This window comes from Ambystoma mexicanum, chromosome 10, assembly GCF_040938575.1.
Source record: "Ambystoma mexicanum isolate Mex_15411 chromosome 10, UKY_AmexF1_1, whole genome shotgun sequence".
In the NCBI taxonomy this organism is placed as follows: Eukaryota; Metazoa; Chordata; class Amphibia; order Caudata; family Ambystomatidae; genus Ambystoma; species Ambystoma mexicanum.
The window spans coordinates 111,570,318-111,585,835 of record NC_090932.1 but is presented as its reverse complement, the minus strand read 5'-3'; the positions used below and the strand labels follow the sequence as shown (position 1 = coordinate 111,585,835).

The window sequence follows — 15,518 nt, the reverse complement described above, 5'->3', positions numbered from 1 at the left end:
CTTTTGTTTTATGTTCCACTTCTGTTTTGACTCTATGTATCCTGTAAATTGTTTATGAAGTGCGAATTTGGTTTGTTTCCATTTGTAAATGTATTGTTATTCCTAGTGTTTATATATGCAAGATGTCTGTAACTACGCCGTGACACCCCCCGGGTTTGGGTGTATAATAAAAGCAATAAATAAATCGATCCCTTTTCCAGGACCAGGGTCCGACTAACCAAACTGGCACGCACCCATGCTAAACCAAAATATTCGTACCCGGCTGCATCGCTCTCTTTCTCTAACATCTGCATCCCACCTTCCCATAATCTTATCTTCCTTTTGCTCATTTCCTTTGTTCCGGCAGACTAAGGTCTTGATACGCCTGTCGGGGGCGCAGTACTCCATGCCAAAGACCAGTTTAGGCGCGCTGATACTGCTATGTGAGTTATCAAAGTATAAAAACATGTTCCAAAGCATAACACATTGGGCCGTGTTTTAGTGTACACAACAGGTGTGCACAGTCCTTAAATGCAGCTTTGTGATAGATAGAAAGAGAGGGTCTGTATTGGGTCTCTTTCATGGCTCTGATGTTCATATAGGTTGTTCATTGGATTGCTACAAGGAGCACTCTGTGACTCTAGAGTGGCGTTCAGCTGGCAGTTTAGTCTGGTAGAGCTCAGAGCCACATTGTTTTACAAGAATCATAACAGACCTTGTTCTGCATGTGATTGTCCAGAACGGTCACTGGCAGGCATACGGTCTTTGTTGTTGAAGCCATGACCACCTCTTGTGCTCTTGATTCTGCAGATGCCCTTACTCGCTCAGGGACTACGGATCCATGGGGAAAAGCTTACAGAGCAGCTGCGACCTCTACATGAGCGCCTGACCACCTGTTTCAAAGAGCTGAAGCAGAAAGTGGAGAAGCTCTATGGCGTGATAATACTGGTAAGAGCAAGTAACATGTGGTTCAGCTGTGACTTTCTGGGATTGTGCATCTTCCTCACCACACAAAACCACACTGCCTTTGAGGATGTTCAGAATGATGCCAATACGCTGCTGCACAAAACAGAGATGTTGTGTGAAAGGCCAACATGCCTCGGGGACAGTGCCACAGCTTGGTGGGATGCTCATTTATTTTATTTGTTTGTTAGCTTGTTAGGCGCTTATACAATAACAATATACTGTTTCAAAGTGCCCACGGGGCAGGGAGGGAGGGTGGGAAATACATTACAACACAATATAAAGAGCAGAGGGGGAAGCGGGAGAGGGACAAACCTACTAAGCCTTGTGAACGTTCAGAACATGTTAGTGCAGAGAAGAAGAGGGGGCAAGTGCTGGGGAGTCCGAGCTCATGGGTGAGCCATGGACGAAGTGCTAGGAATGTGGAGTGATACACATCCTAGAGCCGCAGGAGGTGTAAGTGCGCGTCTCCAGAGCGGAGGGTGTGCAGGTGCAAGGTGCTAAGGATAGACAGGATCTGGGAAGAATTGGTGTGGGAGGTCAAGGCCCCGAAGGTGCATAAGGGCCAAGGACACAGATTCAGCAAATGTGGGATTAGCAGAGGAGAGAAGGTGGAAAAGAGGAAAGTCTTAAGGAGCTTCCAGAATTTGAGAAGATCCTACTCAAGGGGTGAGGCTATTCCAAAGGAGGAAGCCCACAGAGGAAAGCGAGCAACCCCCTGCCCTCTGTTTAGCGAAGGGGCCCAGGATGACTTGGGATGAGCGGTTAGTGAGGAAAGAGGACATCCAATCCAGTGCCCGTTCCGAGATACCAAGTGTATCATGGAGCCTTTGTATGAGGATGGAATAGTTAAGTGTGTCAAATGCAGAGGAGAGATCGAGAAGGATAAGGACAGCTGGGAAGTTGGAGTCCAGAGATGCAAGCAGTTCTTCACAGGTGTTTAGAAGAGCAGTTTCGTGACTCTGGATGCTCGGAATCCAGACTGATGGTCATGTAGGCAACCAACAAGTTCAGTGTGAGAGTTAAGTTGGGGCAAGGCCACCTTCTCAAGTAACTTCCCCAGGAAGGGGGTTATGGAGATAGGGTGATAGCTGGCAGTGCAGGCAGGTTCAGAGGAAGGTTTTTTCAGGAGTGGACGCACAAGGGAGTGCTTAAGGGGGAGGGGAAAGATCCAGTGATAAGAGTGATTGCAGAAATCAACGACAGCAGAGGCCAGAGAGGAAATGTTATCCTTGATGGTCCTGGATGTGAAGGGGAGACCTGTTTAGAAGAGACCTTGATGGAGTGGTCAACTCTGGTAACTTCCTCAGGTGTGACAGGAGAGATGGAGGAAAACGAGGAAGGAGGGAGTCGGGGGTGGGGGGGATGGGTAGAGGGGAAGTGGAAGTGGAGGGGGGAGTGTGTGATGGGTTGTGAGGGAGTGTAGACAGGGTGGACAGAATGCCCTTAGTTTTGGTCGCAAAGTGCGAGGCCAGATCATTGCAGAGGGCCTGGGAAGGAGAAGGGGCTCGTTCCATGCAGATTTTGAAAAGTTTAGCCGAGTTATTGGAAGTGCCGGAGACCCGTGCCTGAATGTGGGCTCTTTTCTTTGCACATATTGCGAGTCTGTATTTCCTTTGGAGCAGGAGATAGACCAGTTTGTCAGAGGATGAGCCTGAGGTTAGCCACTTCGTTCTGCTGCCCTGCACTTTCGTTTCAGGGCTGAAAGTTTGGTGTTGTACCAAGTGTTCCACTTTGCGGCAGGTCTCAGACTGATCCTTATGACTGGGGCAAGATTGTCAAAAGTGTTGGTGATGGAAAGATGAGGTTGCTGAGGGGCAGGGGCAGAGATAGTCGGAGGTGGAGGCATGAAAGGGGGTGAAGGTGGGGGAGAAGGCAGCCGCAGTCACTCGTTTCATCGGGCGGGTGTTGGTGAACAATGTTGGTTGGTGACTTTTGGGGGTCGGTCCGGGGGGGGGGCAGTGGGACCCAGATGGGAGGAGAGGGGAGAGTGGTCTGACCAAGAGATAGAGGGGTGACTAATGAGGTTGGGGGGCAGGTCAGAGTGTATGTTGGCATCCAGAGTGTGTCCAGCTGTTTGGGTTGGCCCAGAAGGGAGAATGGAGAGGGAAAGCAAGGAGCAGAGGTCAGTGAATAGAGTGGATGCAGAGTAGGGGAGTCCAGTAGAATGTTGAAATCACCCAGGAGGAGGAGAAGGTTAGAGGTGGAAGAAAGTAAAGAAGAGCAGAAGTCAGCCCATTCAGAGAGGAATGGGGAGGTGGCACCTGGAGGCCGGTAGATGGTAGCAATGGTCAGGGTGGAGGTGGGAGACGTTACCAACTTGCAAACCAGGCTTTCAAACAAGGAATAGGTCTGGGTAGGTAAGATGGAAGCAGGAACGGACTCGGGGAAGTGTAAGGCAACCCCTCCGCCAGTGCAGTGAGGTTGAGACTTGGAGATGATCTTGAAGCCGTCATGTAGGAGGGATTCAAAGGCAGTAACTGGGCTTGATTCATCAACTTTACATGACACAGGGTGTTTGCCAATTCCCCTGCCATTTTCCCTCATTTGCCTTACCAGGAGCTCAAAGTATGTTAGGGGGCTACAGAGTTTTTAAAATGTTGTTTCTCTGCAGCCTTTCTAGTTATTCAGGCAGTTATTCCAGGTCAAAAACAGATACTGTAAAGGAGGATCGATGAGTACAGGTTTAACTCGCCCATCCCACCCTTTAAATAGATGTTTGTATTGTAGAGTGAATATTGATGTACTGCAAACCTGCTCTAACTCTTGACTTGCAGCTAAAAATCTTTCCGTAGGCCACAGAAATCATCTCTGGGTGCTTATAGTTCTGAATACTCAGTCAAGCACCCTACTTTACGAGTCACTATGCCACTAGGCATGTCTTTATTGAACTGTGAGATCAATGATGGTTTTGTATAGCCTGACCACAACAGGGTCTGCCTAGTTTCAGTGTTCCTTGTCAGCAGTGCATCAGAAGAAAAGCTTTGATTGAGCCAATCTGAGAGATCAATCAGGGATGCAAATAATGGTGTAGATTGTCCCCCGAAGTCCAGCCTTAAATCTCTGTGGATGGTTCCCTCATCATTTCTCACCCATCATCTGCTGTAAATATAAATTGTCAAATTTGAACTCTGGCTTCTGTTTTTTTTGTCCTCGGTATCAAGGCAGATTTGAAATCGGTATTGCCAGACCATAAGCAAAGTAACCCTAGTGTAGTGACTCATTTGACCAATAGCATCTATCTATCTATCTAGAATAGCTCTCCATCATTCTTTCCTTATGTCTTCCTAGCTATGTTAGCGATATTTCTCTCAACTAATAGTGTTGCTTATTTTCAGAATGATAGTTAAAAGCAGGGAATTGGTCCCTCCTCCCCATCGGTTAAAACCAATTTGTGTTTTCTAAAGTCCACCCAAAGGGCTTTATAAGAGTCTCTACTTGGAAATATAGAAACTCCATCTCCTAGTATACGTCTTTACCACTCAAGGTTTTGGTAGTATGTCAGAGCAGCCAAGCTTATCTTAGGAGGGAGAGAGGGTGAAACACTTTTACACTGATATATTGTACACACAATGGTTTATTTTATATATACACAGGCAATGAGAATTCTATAGAAAGGCAGCACGTACAATAATAAGCAATAAACAGAATATAAAAACCAACACAATACCTCTGTTAAGTAAATCATGATGTAAAAGACTTTCTAGGATAGCAGCAAGCAATTCAAGGTAAATTAATCCACAGTATTCGACTTTTAGAATGGCAGTATCCAATTCGAGGTAAGTAAAACCCTATTTGTAGTAAACTATGTCACTTCTGTTTCAGGAATAATTCAGTTACACCAAAAATATTACATTCTAGAATAGTGGAACACAATTGAAAGGTGAGCACAAATTTGGCAATTACTTTTCAGAAGGGCAGTATGCACTTTACAGGTAAGTAATAACTTTGCAACTTATTCTATTTCAGGAATATACAGTTACAGCGCCAACACATATCAAGTGAGTGTAAGAATTCCTCCACAGAAGCCTTATACTTAGCAGTCCTTCCCTAATCTACAGCATGCGTGTTCCCTGAGGCAGAAGGGAACACTGGTTGTCCAGTGGCCAATAGGCAGAAAAGGAACATGTAAACTGTAGGAAAACAAAATTCCAGAGGATATCTATTTCGAACAAGTAGAGTACAGTACATAAAGGGTTCAGGGACGTCATAGAAGGCTTCCTGCATGCGTTCCAGCTTTAGACCAGGGCGAAGGTTATGGGCGAACTCCCAAGTACCCAAAACACCACCCTAGCGTCGCAACAACTTTAGGTATGTGTTACCTCAAGTCACACAGTGCCTCAGCAGTGAGGAAGATGTTGCAGACGTACCCCTTCATGATGCAGCAGCTACAGGACCTCGTCTCTGTATTCTTGGTCTTCAGACAAAAGAAAGTTGGGAAATGGTTGCAGGAGTCGAGTGGAACGGCTCCCAGCAAAGTATTCTTTGGTGCTTCTCGCTGCTCTGTGGTTTTGGCGCCCTTTTCAAGGTACCAGAAGAACAGTTGTCTGATCAATTTCCCTCACCTTTTCAGTCCAGCACTCTGGTCAGGGGACTTCATGGAGTGGATTTTTGCTTCTGGAGGTCCAGCATGAGTACACTGAAGTTTCAGTGAGTTCGTACTTTGAGAGAGGATGCACAGCACTCAGTCTTGAGGTCCCAGGGTATTGATGGTTTGAAGCCCAAGAACATCACAACTCGTCATCGGGTGGCTCATAATGCAGGTCTTCTTAAGACTGATTGGTCCTACCAGTCCAAGGGTCGGAGTCGTCATCTTTGGGACTCCTCTGTCGCATGGAAGAAAGGGTCAGCGTCAACAGCGGTTACTCAGCAGGCATCACCGGTCACTGGAGGTAGTAACAGGCGTCTTCTCTTCTTTCACATTGGATTCAGCTCCAGTTGTCGACTTTTCTTCAGCTTCCAGATCTGGGCCATTTATCCAGGAACCCAGCCAATCAGCACTCATGCTACAATCCGGCTTTGGGGAGCCTCACAGTTAGAACTGGTGCCAGGCAAGCATGCCAGAAGACCAAGGACGGCAGAGTTTGACTCCTCCCTTGCTGCCTGTCTTCAGACACCCTGGAACCTCGGTAGGCTTCACAAAGGATTCCTGACAAAGACAAAACTCAAACCAGGACCTCCCCCACCATGGACGGCAGGAGATGGACCAAGAAAGAACAAGCACACAAGAGATGGTGAAAAAAGAACACAGTCACCATTTTGGGTCAATGGTGCCCCTTCTGTGCATTACCGTTGCTGTGAACACAGCCTGTGGGTACAAATAACACAAAAGTAGGTAGAACACGTCCACTGCCACCAGCAGTTCAGGTGTGCATGTCACTGTAAGAGAAATGTTACAAAAGCAGTGAGAAAAGGGATACAGAGTAACCCCTCAGCACTCCACATAAGGTGGGGTGTGCTGATCTCACAATTTAAAATGTAGAATGGATTAAAGATAAAATCCCTCTACCCTTGAGAACATGTGTTCTGACATGGTAAGTAAAGGACTGTAACAGAAATATTACAGGGACAGGGAGAAATGGGATACTATGTAACCCCTCAGCAAGCCAAATAGGGTGGGGTGTGCTGATCTCCCAATGGTAATTGTAGAAAGAGGAAAAAGGTCCCCGCTAACTCAGAAGCATAGAAAAAGAATCCACAAGTCCAGCAAAAATTACTGGGGTTCTCACAGGTGAAGGTGATTTGGCATAAATATGGACATCTGACCTAACCGCATTCCACCCTTTCCCCATCAGCATAGGCAAGAGTAATGGTCAGTGTATGCTGCATACTTTTTTTTTTTTTTAACTGCCAATTGGATTTTTAGTTAACCAATTACAACACTGCTGGAATGCTAAATGATATTCAAGGTGGGGGTGTTGGGGCTTTTGTCTTTGTTCATTTTTGTTTGCTGTGTTACAGCTTCTGTAGTGGCCCCAGATCAATGTGTCATTATGAAAGTCAATATAATCCAAATAGGGAGTTGCACGCTTGAGTGTCCTACTTTTACCTGAACTCCTATGTAATGGATTTCATCCCCTCTAGCCTTCATCGCTCACTGAGAGAAAGCAGAGCCGTTCCGGTTCGGTGGTGCTGCCCTACATCATGTCATCCACTCTGCGGAGATTGTCCACCACATCAGTCATCTCAACGTCATCCACATCATCCGACAGCACCTCTTCCAGGCCAGGATCTGACGGGTTGGTTTTCTCAGTTTGATTTGTTCTTCCATTTTTCATATATAAAGTGCCTCCAAACCCCTCTGCTTTTGTGGTTGCCTTTTAGATCAGTGGTCGCAAACAATGGGATTTGACACCACCTCTGTGGCAAGACCATAAATGAAAAACCCTACTTAAGGGTCTCACTTGATCTACAGTATCTTACCATCTGGAATGTATCACCATTGTTCTTTACCTTTGTCTAACAAACACTGCCACTGTGTAACCAGTTTCTCTCAATGCAGTGTTCCTTGTTCACAGAATTATTGATAAAATCCAAGAAACCTTCCCCACATCAACACCACCACCATCCACAATCATGATCAACCCCTGCCTTAAAGCTTATACATCCGCTTGTCTGCTGTATATATATCCTTTCCCACATGCCTCTGTCACCCTTTTTCTGCTTCTTGCTCTTTGCCTTTAAAATAAGAAGTATTCTGTGAGACCCCAGTTATTTACCAAGGCAATATCTGAATTACAAATGCTAAGTGATTTTATTGCATGCAGTGGCCTCCTAGCTGGTTGGCAGACCAGCTACTGTATGTTAGGCAGCTCTGTGATTTAGCACTTGTCCAACCTGTTGCCACATACATAAAAAAAGCTTTCTGTACTCTGACTGGAAATGCCTGCCCATGTTTTTCTTCTGTATACTAGCACTTTGTCGGGGACTGCTCTGTTGTAAATAGATACTGACTTTTCCAATACCTCCTTTTATAATTAGTTTCTGTCTAAATGTCCAGCTAATGACATCTCTGTTCAAAGAATGGCATTCATATGGCCAGTTTTGCGTCTTGGCCGAGTAAGACTTTTTAATTCATTGCTGTCAATCAAGTCATCTGTACTTTCCAACATTCTTTTTAACTGTGCATTGGATGTGGTGCAAAGTGTAAGGGATCAAGAGTAAAACTCGGACACAGTAGCATCTTGAGTGTGGGTTACAGACTTTTGTTCGGCATAAAAGAAAACTGGTTGGAGAAATCCTACCTGTGCCTAATTCTAACAGGGGATTCCCAGTCTTAACAAAACTAAGGAGCGTCTCTGTCAGTATGTTTAGCCATAAAGCATCCTCCGTTTTGTGTCCAAAATCCCTACACTGGCCCTTACATGGTAAACTTAATATAATGTGTACATGGGGGTTTCTGTAACTAAACACTTGTAACTTTTCCAAAGTTACCAGCATAATGTTCTAAGCTGCAGCAAAGCAAAAGAATAAAGTTCCACTAGGAAAGGGGGTCTTCCCTTTCCCTAGATTTCCTGTAGTGGTCGAGATTTTTCACTTTGTTAAAGTTCCAGTTTTGTTCAAGTGGGAAGTGGCTTGGGAGGATAGCTCAGGGGCAACACGCTCACCTTGGAAGCAAGACGTTGTGGAGCAACACAGGGTCAATCCCCAGGTCTGCGCTTAGAAACCTCTGGGTATTAAGCACGTTATGATAACCAATTATAAATACTTTTGCCTTGTAGTTCTTTAAATAATAAAATGTAATTGAAAGGACACAATTCTCTTGAATACACAGTTCTCTTTAATTATTTGTTCAATGGGGAATGCCCTTCTCTTGAACCTACTTGAAGCACATACAACTCCTTTGTTACTGTATTCACAACTTCACAGATGGGTATTGACTCTTTCTTTCTCAGTCTGTTCCCTTTCCCTGGTGTACTCTCATTCCATAGTGTTGCAACCTTATAACTTCTCTTTAGAAAGGGGTATTGGTTCTTCCTTTTCAATGTTTGATAATTTCAGATTGGGATTTCAATCCCTTGTTTCTCTTACTCTTCTTACTTCCCTTTCCTGTCAGGGCTTTTCCACCTTTCATTCACTCTGTTGTATCCAGAAAACAATCCTTTTCATATGCTGGTTCACCAACCATTTTTTAACAATATCCACTTCAGTTATGCTTCTCTTGCTTTGGCTCTTGATAATGTTTGTATCAGTTTCACTGTCCTTCCTTAGACTCTTAACAATGTTCGCATTGTTGTCAACTATACCATCTTTACTTGGACTCGTAGCCGTGTTCTTATTGGTATCAACTGTTTTACTTCTTCTCTTGGGGTTTCTTGCACTGTGTCGTATGTGGCATTCACCCTGAAGTGTCATGGGAACCTGCTAACTATCCCCGGTCTTCTGTGGCTGCTTCAGTGTTCCTGGCGTTTCACCCACAGCTTCGTTTTCGGTCCACTGGCTAACAGTTCTGTGAGCCATTCTGCTCCCGACTTCCCTCTGTCTCCATACGGTAGCTCCATCTGCTGTTGACAAGGATGTGGCAAACCTCTCCCGGTTTCACTTCTCTACACAAATTCTCTTCTGCACGGCCTTCTGCAGTCCACTCTTTCCTGGCCTTCTGAACAGCATCGGAGCAAGCTAGCCACATTTACAGTATCTGCCAGTCTTGTTGCTTCTCTGCTTGCGTCTCTCTCACACGTGTTCTGTCCAGCTTCTCTTCCTCCCATTCCCCAACCAACGCTGGGAGGTTCAAGACTCTCGCTCGGTTCAGGTGCATCCCTTTTGAATCTCCTGGCACCTGTTGATCTTCTCCAAACACTATCACACTCTGTTGGCTTTGCATTTCTTGTGATCTTCATTAGTCCATCCCTTGTCCTTGTCTCAGTACACTTTCCCTGGTCACAAGAGGGGAGACTTTCTCGAGGAAAGGAGCCATGACATTGCCAGATTAATCACAAAAGCTATAGTTGATGGTTTTTCGAACAGTCAAATTTACTTTTTCTTTATAGCGGTTGCCCGTTTAATACCTTGACATGCTGCTTTGGTATACCCAACAAGCAAATAGCTTCTCATGGATGCAGGGAATTAAATTAAAGTTGTTAGTGCACAAGATAGAGGGAGTTGGCTTAGTTCAGGTGGGAGATAATGGCCAGTATTGTGGAAACTCTTTGAGGGTAAGAGAGGTAAGGAAAGATTTGTTTTAGGGTGTGTAGGTGGAAGTGGCAGGTTCTGGATATACAGTTGATGTGCTTAAAGAGGGATAGGTCTGTGTCCATGGTGCATCCAAGATTTGTGACAGAGGTGGCAAGGGCAGGCGGGGCTCCAAGGGTAGCTGGCCGTGGTAGAGGTTGGGGGACTCGGAGCAGTTTAGCCACATACTAAGATCTCTGATTTGCCCAAGTTGAGGAATAGGTGGTTTTTAGTCATCCAGGGGTCAATCTCTAAGAGACAAGGTCGGTAGGTGGCGAGGCTTGGATTTTGGGGATTTTGAAAACGGTCTGCGTGTCGTCTGCGTAGTTGTAGCAGGTAAGGTTGTATGAGTGGATGAGGGTTGGCAGTGGGCTTAGTTAGAGGTTGCGTCAGGTCTTGTATCCAACGCAGGAGCTGCTGAACCCCACAGACCCACCAAAGCGTAGCGTCCTCAACTAATTATTAAACCAGTTGAGTTTGTGACACCCCGGAGGGAAAGGGGAAGTGAAGAAAATAAAAGAACTCACACTGGAACTGCTACTTCCTTCTGAGGTGGTATCAGCATAGGTGAGAGATTCACAGAATTCTAGTTCATACATAACATATCTATTAGCTACTAAATTACCAGCAACATCACTGAGAAATTTCTGCGAGTTCCTCTGCAATAGCTTAGAGGAAAACGTCTTTTGGGTTTACACAAAAAGTTTTTTAAATCTTAACCTTCCAGCTATTTTCTAGAGATTCTTAGCAGTAGTTCAAAACTCAATTGTTGCCTTTCTTTTGAATTAAATTGTGCACCCTTTAATTCAGAATGAGTATTAGTTCAGGCCAAAGGATTAAAGAGTTTATTCCCAGTCTCTGACTGATCTCTTCTGCTTGAGCACATTGTTCCATGACTCTGTATTGCTGAAATAAGTGTTTACTTTTAAACGTTGTGCTTCTTCAGTAATGACTTTCCAAAAGTGTCTTTTCACACAAAGGTTCCTTTATTGCTGCTTAAGGTAGAAGTAAGCATTTCAGAACACATGTATTTACTCTCGTGGATTGATATTCATGCGCTCTCTCCATAAACTACATTAGGAAAATGTTTGTTTATTTAATGACAGTCTTGCTACTAAATGCGTAGTTAAAAGTTGAAAGAACTTAAACTTCAGTGGTTTCCTTCAAATATTATGCAGTGTTCCCATTAAACAGAAGCTTAAAAAGGTTCTCAGGCTTATGGAAACAGGTCTCAGTTCAACGGGTCACTGCGCACTCCTACCTACGTGTGCAGTGCTTAAACTTCAAATGGAGTCACTCGCTCCGGAACTATAAAACAAGGAGCACAATGTAGGGAAAACAATTACTCGCGCACCGGTTACCTTCGTATCCTGAAAAAACAGCCCGGAAGGAAACTCACCTCGTATCACCACCTGCACCGAAAACCTCTGCGGTCCCCGGTAACTCCTCCACAGGATTCGACATGTACGCGACGCCTCTGCTGCTGTCAGTCGAAACGAGGAAGAAAAAGAACAAAGCTCCTGAAGAGGCAAGCGGAATACGTGAGAGAAAGTCTAAACCCAATTCTCTCACGAAAAAACACACGCTCTCACTCGCACACAAAGTCAAATCATTAACTCTTTCACAACCGTTTTTTTTACAGTTTCCGAGACTCCGGTTTCATTCCTACTAAAAGGCAACAAATATTTACAAGCTAGGGAACCTTCATCTGTGGTGATAGATAAGTAATTAGCTCAGATTTGGATCTTGAAGTACTTAAATGAATCTTCTAACTTCCAGCAGATTAATTCTTCTTTCTTGAGTTTCTTCTTGACCTGAACTAGATTTCTTCTGAAACCAGAAATCTTCACAGGAGTTCTTAGGCCCAAATTCTCAGGAGAAAACAGATAACATGACTTGCTCACAGGATTTACTCAATGAAAGGCAGTTTAGAATGTTCTAGTCAATCCTTTGTTCTGCCTTTACCCAATCACGATTCCTGCTCCTTTCCTCCATTTTGGCTTGGGCTCTCACCAGCATACTGAGAACAAAGGTTAAGGCCTAACCAACTCCTAAAAGGAACTTCACTAATAACAAATAGTAAATACATAATGAAGCTCAAAATGAATAAAGTACAGCACAGCTAAATGAGAAATAAAACATGAAAAATGATTAGTAACTAAACCAGAAACCAGAGTTCTATTTTCCCAGGGACCTGACAGGTTGAAATGAAGTGGTGGAAGGGAGGATTCTTGCGGCACCCCTTTTGTGACTGGGAGGGTGGGAGGCACCAGAATAAATGACAAAATGGTGAGATTTCTTGGGCAGTAGGACAAAACGCCTAAACCTGAGGCTCAACAGTAGATCAAGTAATGCCCACATTTGAGACAAGCAGTAGATAAGGAAACACCCACATTTGAGGTACCTGGACAGTGAGAGAAAATGGCTATTTGTGGGACGCAACAGTAAATGGAGTGACACCCAGATCTTAGACACAGCAGTAAATGAACAAATGCCCAAATTAGAGGTACCTGGATAATGAGAGAAGATACCTAATTTTGGGGCTCAACAGTAAATGAAGTGAGACCAATATCTGAGACACAGAAGTAAATGAGCAAACGCCTACATTTTGAGATACCTGGATAATGGGAGAACATGTCTAAATTTGCGACCCAACAGTGTGAAGAATCCTACTACTCCGTCACTGAAACCCTGCCTAAAGTCTCCAGGGAAAGGTAGAGACTTCTTGATACTGACCTTGGGGGTGGTGTACTGTGGGAGGATGACCTCGGAGGAGATGGGGCCCAGGGTGGTGAGGAGATCCCGTGGGATGAGATGAAGTATTTGTCCTCTGCAAGGAAGTGCCTAAACAGGTAATGGCATATTGTCGTTTATAATCCTCATATAAGATCTGTGACCTGGGGTACAATTTCTGTTAAATATGGGCATGCCTTGTTAACAGAAAGATCTTTTAAAGTGTTTTAGGAGGAACATCCTCCTTAGTCCCAAAGGTATAATGTAAAATGATCTGATAAAAACACCTGAAGTCAAATGTCTTCCTCTGTAACCCCACATTCTAAGAGTCCATCTCTTAATGAGTTTAAGGGAAATAAATCTACCCTTAAAATTAACTCCATTGTAAGAAGAAACAACTTTGTTGAAGGGTACTACATGTCCTATAATCCCATGAGTACTAGTACGAGGAAGAGGGTTGAAGAGGCATGCTACAGCAGTAGTCGGGCAATTACGTCTAAACGCCCACGCCTAAAGGATCCTGGAAGCCATAAAAGGCCCCCTCAGGTGCATGCAATCGGAAGGCGATGGACCTGTGACTCTGGTGCGAGTTGTAGCAGTAATAGCAGAAATAAGAAGACACGAAGCTGGCAAACCAAGCAGAAGGGGGAGAACCAGAGGGATGCCAGAACATAGAGACAGAATATTAAACCTGTTTGTTCTGAAAGGGTCCTGTTCCTCCAAACTCTGAAGTGCAGAGGCTGCGCAGTGGAAGGCATACAGGAGAGCTGTCGTACCCCATGTGAGCCTGATTGCTGTGGTTGCTCTGCAGGCAATGTGTTGGAGACCGAGGCGAGGAGCAGTTGTCAAGCCATGGGTCTCGGGAGCGAGAGGAGCTCTATAAACCTGTGGCCATACTGAAGACCCTCTCAGAGAGGAAGGTTGCGGGTCCCTAAGAAGCCAGAAGCACTAGAAGTTGTGGCAGACGTCATGTAAGCAGTGCGAGCCACGGAGCACGTGTTCAAGAAGCCGGTGAGTGAAGCCTGGCATTCCTAATACCTTGCATGAGCATTGCTGGCAACAGTATCCAGTTCCCTGTTCACTCGCATGTGATTTAAAGCGAGCTGAAGTCATTCATGGAAGTTATAATCAATGAACAATTGAATGTAGCACCCTTTTATATGAAGATAGTCTTTATTCACGTGAAGAGCAAATGCTGCTTAACCAATTTTAAACCCTTAACAGCCTGTTTCTACCTGAAGGAGTGGTTGTGAGGTCTGTAAGAAACCAGAAGGTGTCTCACCCGCTAGTCCCCGGGGATCTGTCATCCAGGTGGCCAGGACACGGCATCTCTTTTGGATCTAGTTCCTGGGGGTGGACCAATGGGGGTGGATCACCTGGATGAGGGGTCCTCTGGGAGTGGAAGTGGGACACTGTATGGTGAGAGGCGGTATCACCTTTCCAATTCCATTAACACCTTTTCCCCATCCTACCAGACAGGATACCTTGGAATACAACCTCCCCTCCCCCTTTTCGACACAAATACTTTCTCATGGACAGTTCACCGTGAGCGACAACGGACGAACACCAGAGCCGTATACCTGACATGTCCCAACACCATGGACAGGCAAGGTCAGGCAATTACGGAGTATTACACATACCTGACTTCCATCACACTTTCCCCGCACGGATAAAAAGACAGTGCACGAAAGCCCACTCTGAGCGAGGCAAACCACACGCGGAAACAGCAGTTCCAAGATGGCAGTTTAATACACGGGGAAGGCCAGCGAGACCAGAGAGAGTCACAAGGAAGGAAGTACCCATGACCTCTGGGGACCGTTACTTTCGCGAGCCTTGGAAAGTAAGAAACTGAAGACCAGGAATTAAGGCTGATCAAGTGGTCCGGCGCCATGTGGGTGCTTATTCGAAAGTCTTTTAGGTATCCAACAGATGCCGAGTCTGAGAAAAGGAACAAAAGGAATATTGAGATCGAAGTGGTCATGCAACGGGTCAAGCTAAACCTTGCGCACATTTGAAAGTCTTTGATAGTTTAAAGTACATCACAATTAGTCCAAGACCGGCTGAGGCAGACTAATCGAGTCAACGGAAGCAATCTGAGCCCGGCTGAGGGGATCCGGGGTGAACCATGAGTCACCCATTAAAGAATTATCTGAACATACTTTGAAAGGGATCTGAGCCCAGCTGAGGGGATCCAACTTTGAACTTTTGTTTTAGAAAGTGATCTGAGGGGGATCCAGGGTGAACACCGAAACTGAATACTGGAAAAGGAAAAGAACGTTTTCGTTGTTTTTGTGTACTAGACCCTCTGTGTCAAGAGACCTGCAAGAGGTAAAGGGACTTAGAACACAGAAGGTTTGCACTATGAAAATGGAACTGTATCCTCGAGCTGCATATCCCGGTGTGTGTATTTCACTCAAGTGAACCGCCTTGTTCCGTGCTGAAAACGTGGCGAAGGGGGGCCAACGGCCCGAACGTCCTGACTTATCATGTTGTGAACACTTCTTTCTTTTTCATGAACATCACCCCACATTATTTGTAAATTAGTAGTAAGGATTGGCAATAGTTTGTCTTTAGTATAGGCCCTTTAATGTTGACAAGACTCCACTAGGACTGCATTATTATTTGATGGTGGTAGCTTGCTCCCATCTGTAGGTTTAGATAGGCGTTTATCT

At 45.1% G+C, this 15,518-nt stretch overlaps 1 protein-coding gene across 1 annotated transcript in view; it reads left to right on the top strand.

Moving 5' to 3' along the window:
* The window catches only part of DOCK5 (dedicator of cytokinesis 5), a 1,209,967-nt gene that overhangs the window by 1,028,155 nt on the left and 166,294 nt on the right, over positions 1-15,518 (top strand). The window contains exons 47-48 of the mRNA XM_069617597.1: positions 790-927; positions 7,027-7,181. Coding sequence (XP_069473698.1) covers positions 790-927; positions 7,027-7,181 — 293 coding nt within the window. The remainder of the gene's footprint in view (positions 1-789; positions 928-7,026; positions 7,182-15,518) is intronic.